Below are 6474 nucleotides of genomic sequence, written 5' to 3'. Positions count from 1 at the left end.
AGGCTGTTTCTCTAGGTCAGCAGCTAAACTCAGAAAACGTTTACTGAGTGAATGATGAAACGATACGTGAATAGGTGAATGCAGGGTGTCGGAGTCAACTATTCTTTTACACAGGTCCTAGCAGCTCCCATTGCTTCCAACCGCAGAAATGGTCCTTTCAAGCCCAGACTCTTTGGCAGGTCCTTCCAGCTATTGGAGTCACTCTGAACTACATTTCCCAGGATTCCAAGGGAGCCGCGCGCACTGCGCCCGTCTTCCTCCCAGAAATTGGCAAGTCACTGACCCTCGTCCCGCCCCTGCCATTCCCTGCCTCCTCCTGTCCCGCAGTCCGGCCCGGCCGCTCCGCTTGTGCTTGTGTGTGTGTCGCTGCAGGCCTTATTCATGGGCTCACCGCTGAGATTCGACGGGCGGGTAGTACTTGTCACCGGCGCGGGGGCAGGTGAGCTTGCGAAGGTTGGAGGTGGCACGCCTTGCTCTCGCGCTGCTGGCCGCCCTTTTCGGGCCGGTATATGCGCGCAGCCGCAGCTGAGGTCACGCAGCTGAGGTGGTGGGGTGGGGAATGGCTCTTCTTGAGGCACCGAATCTGTTGAGGAAAGAGCCAGAAACACCTGGTCTGTCAGGCAGTTACAGCCCGCTTCTCCCCAGCACCCCGGTGTGGGCTTCCCGAGGTCCTAACTGAGGGGAGAGGCCAGGCTGGGCTGCTGGTTGCAAAACTGTGTGAAAGTTCTCCCTGACGCTTATCTGTGGGCATCGATTGTTAGTCTTCCTGCAAATAACTATCTCAGCTCTTTGCCTAGTGTTTTAAAGGACTGAAAAGCCGCGAGGGGCGGGGGCTGGAATTCGCCCCCTGAAGCGCAGAGCTGTCAGCTTCTGAAAAGTCATTCAGTCGTTCACTGTTTGTTTCCCTCTGTCGTCCGCTTTTAAGTTCGTGAGAGGGCCTTCTTTAAAGAGGGCGTCTGATAAGAGCCCTCCCCGTTGGACTTTGTATACTTAGCAAGTCACAAACTGTACTCGAAATCCACTGGAGTCTTGGCAGAGGTTGTAATCTCAAATGCGCACAGGGGTCAGGTGTATGATGGAGAAAGAAAATGGGACTTGGATGGGCACATTGAGGAACTGGAGAGCAGAGACTTCCGAAGTGGCCCAGCCAGTGGGAAAGTTGCCTGTATTTCAGGAGCAGCAAAATGGAAAATTGTTATGTGAAATAACCCCATTTTTTAAAGTACAAAAAATTAAAACAAACCATTCATACCAACATAGATGCTGTGCAGTGAGATATTACCCAAGTTTCTCACCAGTGGGTGACCTCTGTAACCTCCAAGTGCAGGGATCTTGACATTATACACCTTTGATTCTCCACTGGTAATACCTTATACCTGGAAAGGCCCTAATGCATGAATTATTTGAGTTATATGTTAAACGTTGCAAACTGTGGAATTCTGTCAATTAATTCCTATGTACTTTCATGTCTGATTGATAAAGTGGATTCTTATGCTGCCTTTCAGAAAATGCTTTTAGTATTGATTAGTAGCCAAGTATTTTATACCCATAGCTGTCTGGTTATATCTGCATGGGCATGTATTTGCGTGTACCCGTATCTTCTAAATGTTTTTAGGAAAACATTTTGTTTACACTTTGGTTTTGATGTAAATAATGTGTTTTACAACACTTGGTGTTTTAAATCTTTTTTGACAGTTCTTGGATAATTTTCATACAGGAGGTCCAGAGATTACATTCTAAGAAGTTTTTACTATCGCAAGGAGACTTTCTTTTTCAGGGGCTATATCTGAAAATTACTCAATGATAGGGACCGCTTCCTTTGACACTGTTAGCATACTTACACATGGTATGCAGTACATTTTACACGAGGACTCAGTACACTTACACATGCACACACATCTGTATTTAAAACCAGTTCATGATACAGTGTGTAGTACAGGCAGTGCATCCTGAAGTTTATTTTCTATTCTGTTTTATTTATAAATTTTAGTTGCAACCCACAAAATTGATTTTGTGAAACAATGAGTTGTCACTAGACAGTTATGAACTTAGCACCTTACCTGCTGTTCGTAAACTGGTTAAATTCTCTCTTATTCATTCAGAGTGGATTAATTTTCTTTTCTTTTTTTTTTTTTTTCCAGAGGAAAAAGTCTTACTCTGTACCCAGGCTGGAATGCAGTGACCTGATCATGGCTCACTGTAACCTTGAACTCCTGGGCTCAAGTGATCTTTTTACGTCAGCTTCCAGAATAGCTAGGACTATACGTGTGTGTCACCATGCCCAGCTAATTTTTAAATGTTTTCAAGAGATGGAGTCTCTCTTTGTTGCCCAGGCTGGTCTCAAACTCCTGGCCTCAAGCGATCCTTCTGCTTGTATTAAATTCTAAAATAAGTTATTTAGTGAAATGTTCTAGATTTGGAAAACTGTGTGTTTTCTTTTTGTTTTTGTTTGAGAGGGAGTCTTGCTCTGTTGCTGAGGCTGGAGTACAGTGACATGATCTTGGCTGACTGCAGCCTCTGCCTTCTGGGTTCAAGCAATTCTCCTACCTCAGCCTCCCAAGTAGCTGGGGGTACAGGTCCATGCCACCACGCCTGGCTGATTTTTGTGATTTTAGTAGAGACGGAGTTTCACCATGTTGGCCAGACTGGTCTTGAACTCCAGACCTCAAATGATCCGCCCACCTCTGTCTCACAAAGTGTTGGGATTACGGGTGTGAGTTGCCGCTCCTGGCCTTGGGTTGTTTTTGGAAGGGGCTAATAATTTATGCATCTGAGTTTATTTGTATACTTATTGATTAATTTATACTAAATATAAATTGTTAATTACATTTGTTCATTTGTCAATGAAATTTATCAATTATCTTAAAATGTAAAAAATATACACATATTAAAAAATGTAAACAATACAGAAAAACAGTCCAGAAGTAAGCCTTCCACTCCTTGTTGCTAGCCACATAGTTCTGTTCTCCAGAGGTACCACTAATTGCCAGTTTCTAATGTAATTTTCCCGAGATGCTCTATGCCTATAAAACTTTTCTCTTGGCCAGGGGCAGTGGCTCACACCTGTAATCCCAGCACTTTGGGAGGCCGAGGTGGGCAGATCACGAGGTCAAGAGATCGAGACCATGCTGGCCAACATGGTGAAACCCTATCTCTACTAAAAATACAAACATTAGCTGGACATGGTGGCGTATGCCTGTAGTACCAGCTACTCGGGAGGCTGAGGCAGGAGAATCTCTTGAACTTGGGAGGCGGAGGTTGCAGTGAGCCGAGATCATGTCACTACACTCCAGCCTGGGCGACAGAATGAGACTGCATCTCAGAAAAAGAGCAAAAACAAAACTTTCTCTCTCTCGCTGTATATATGTATTATTTCTTTTTGGATATATAAATTTATACCTTATAGCTTTGAGTCAGAATTAAATATTTTTTGTGTTTGATGACTGTGTAGTCAAGGTTCAGTGTAGAATGCAGAAACCACTAGATATTTTCAGCAGTGAAGGATTCAATACAGGTAATTAGGTTTTAGGCAGGTCTTCTTAGAATGACTTCCGAAACAATAGGAATTTGATCCATTAGAGGTGGCAGTACCTCTGAGGTTGTCATTGGAACTGTGCCACAGCCCAAGTAGCACTGGCACTAGGAACCTGAAGTATGGAAGCTGCCATCCAGGGATTAGGGAGCTGAATGAAGAAGTTGCCACTATAGTCAGTTTCTGAATACCTAGGAACTTTCAAGAAAATTAGCTTAACAACAACAGCCGGAACTCCCAGTAAGGTGGCCTCTGTCTCACTTCCACCTTCTAAATTTTATGCAGTTGCATCAGATGGTGGAACCCAACTCACAGCATCCTAGCAGCTAAGTAGAATGGTAGGAAATGGTAGTAGAATAGGTGGAAAAATACAGTTTTAAGCTTTCCAACCTCTGCAAGCAGAAGAGAGTGGATAGGTTGAGAATGTCAGTGATAGGATGGCTTGAGAATACCATTAAAACTTAATTAATTGTTCGCCAATTTCTTTAAATGGGGATTGGGTTGAGTGGATCAAAAACATTATGCTGACATTTCTTCAACTTTCTGATTATTTTGTTTTTGATTAGGATTGGGCCGAGCCTATGCCCTGGCTTTTGCAGAAAGAGGAGCGTTAGTTGTTGGTAAGTTGGTGTGTCTTTCTTTTTAATCCATAGCTGATAACTGAAATACAGTCTTCACAAGCTATCTTTGTCTTTCTATCAAATAATTTTCAAGGTTGAATTTTATTATTTTTACTTTTGCCAGAAAGTTTTTACCCCAACTAAGGCTGTCTTTTTAACTTACTTTTAAAAGTGAACCAGTTTCACAGAATTCCCAACTTAACAGAATTGATAACGAAGGGCTGGGGCTGGGCATGGTGGCTCGTGGCTATAACTCCAGCAACTTGGGAGACTGAGGTGGGAGTATCGCTTGAGACCAGGAATTCGAGGCTGCAGAGAACTATGATTATACCATTGCACTTCAATCTGGGTGATGACGCAAAGCCCTGTTTCTCACAGAAAAGGATGGGGACAATCGTTTATTGTATAAAAGGAAATTCTTGACTTTAGTAAATTGTAGGCTGTAATTTTTTGAGACAGGAGGTTCATCTACTGGTGTGAGATCAAAAGAGAGCCCCTGTAAGTGTATTGATAAAAGTAAGAAATAACTGAGTTTTGAGAACTGAAAGTTTGGAGTCAAGGAATCTGAAGTGTGGGTTTCTTGTTTCTTTCATCAAAACTTTTCAACTGGAAGCTTTTTAAAAAGATTTAATTGAGGGGGCAGTTACATGAGTTTTTGTTAAGTGGTGGAGGGGTCAGATGGAAGATACTGTATTGAAGAATCCCAAAGGTGGGAGGTTTTAGTAATCTACGTGGTTTGAACTGACCTAATGTGCTTGACAGTGGGTGTGGACACAGAAACGAATTTGTCCACAACTGAGCCTTTGTGGGGAATAACTAAATGAGTGCTAAGTGCAAGGGTATATGTAGGACCCAGTACTTATTAGCATATTTCCTGGGATAAAATTGTAGGCCCACAATGACCTTCTAATTTCAGCTTTCTGACATCTTACGAGGCAATGCAGAGAGACGAATTTTCATCAGTTTGTTCAGGGAGACACATATAACAAAAGAGTAAGCAAGCAACCAGATTTTCTAAACAAGACCTAAGCAGAGCACTTAAGATGCTTTTCTCCTTCCTTGTGGATGTGTAGCTTATATTTATGGAAGGAACACTGACGCTTTGGATGTGCCTTGTTTAAGATCATAGCCACTATCTGCTAATCCAATCTGCTGCTTATGGCAGGGATGGATTTTGACATTGTATTGTTTGGACAGAGGGTGTATATTTCAGGCCCACTTTGTCATATTTTCCCAAGAATAGCTCATGTTGAGGCCTAAAGACACATGCTGTTACTGTTTTTAATTTTCCTTCTCTTTTTATGTTGCTATTTAGTTCTTAATATTTTTACTTTGTACGTTTTTATTTATTTACATCTTTTCTGCTCAATTCCATAACGGCAAGGATCTTGCTTTATCTTTTGTATCTACTAAAGGACCTAGAATATTGCTTTGTGCAAGGAAGGTACTTTATTCATTGGTTCTTTTATTGTTGATATACTTTTTGGGGGAAGGGCTGGTGTGTTTGAGATTGGTTGAATACATTTCTTGCTTTTTTTTGTTCTTGACTAAGAAACTTAGTTTATAAACCTGTTTTATAAAAAATTTTATTGCAGTATGTTCCTGTGCATCAGTTTTCCTTTATTTCCCTTTTCCCTCTGAATTTCTTAAATTCAGATTAGGAGTGTTTGAATTCTAAGAAAAAATTAAACAGAGATGCTGTGTCTATCTATTCTGTCATTGCATTATTATAGTAGAGATGATAATTGTGTCAAGTCCTGATAAAAGTCCAAGAATATAGAAGAAAAATATTTCCTAAACTTGAATGAAGAGCCAGAGTTAGTTTAGTATTAAAGAGGAGAATTCAATCTATGTAGAAGTGCAGAAATTTTGACTGATGTTTTCTATTCCTTTTTAAAGTCTGTGTCTTACCTGTTAGCCTTTTTATGTGTATACCATAGACACCCTGTTTCCAAGTTGCATCACATACACTCATTTTTTTTTCTTTTTTGTTTTTTGAGATGGAGTCTCACTCTGGTGCCCAGGCTGGAGTGCAGTGGCTTGATCTCGGCTCACTGCAACCTCTGCCTCCCAGGTTCAAGCAGTTCTCTGCCTCAGCCTCCCAAGTAGCTGGGATTACAGGTAGCTGCCACCATGCCTGGCTAATTATTTATTTATTTATTTATTTATTTATTTATTTATTTATTTATTTTTAAGTAGAGACGGGGTTTCACCATGTTGGCCAGGCTGGTCTCGAACTCCTGACCTCAGGTGATCCACCCACCTCGGCCTCCCACAGTGCTGGGATTACAGGCGTGAGCTACCACGTACTGCCTTGATGAA

General features: G+C 41.7%; 1 protein-coding gene across 3 annotated transcripts in view; it reads left to right on the top strand.

The window, feature by feature from the left end:
* The first annotated feature begins 247 nt into the window (after positions 1–247).
* Positions 248–6474, top strand: part of HSD17B4 (hydroxysteroid (17-beta) dehydrogenase 4) — an 88996-nt gene continuing 82769 nt past the window's right edge. Inside the window, exons 1-2 of one of the 3 annotated variants that reach the window (XM_011972844.1) lie at positions 248–439; positions 4099–4152. In XM_011972844.1, coding sequence (XP_011828234.1) covers positions 382–439; positions 4099–4152 — 112 coding nt within the window. In that variant the 5' untranslated portion in view covers positions 248–381. Of the gene's footprint in view, positions 440–559; positions 622–4095; positions 4153–6474 lie in introns of those variants that run through there. The other 2 variants (XM_011972843.1, XM_011972845.1) reach the window with 2 other exon arrangements.

The sequence above is a fragment of the Mandrillus leucophaeus genome, unplaced genomic scaffold, assembly GCF_000951045.1.
Source record: "Mandrillus leucophaeus isolate KB7577 unplaced genomic scaffold, Mleu.le_1.0 Scaffold131, whole genome shotgun sequence".
NCBI classification, from domain to species: Eukaryota; Metazoa; Chordata; class Mammalia; order Primates; family Cercopithecidae; genus Mandrillus; species Mandrillus leucophaeus.
The sequence above is the reverse complement of the archived record's forward strand: the minus strand, read 5'-3'. Positions and strand labels throughout refer to the sequence as shown.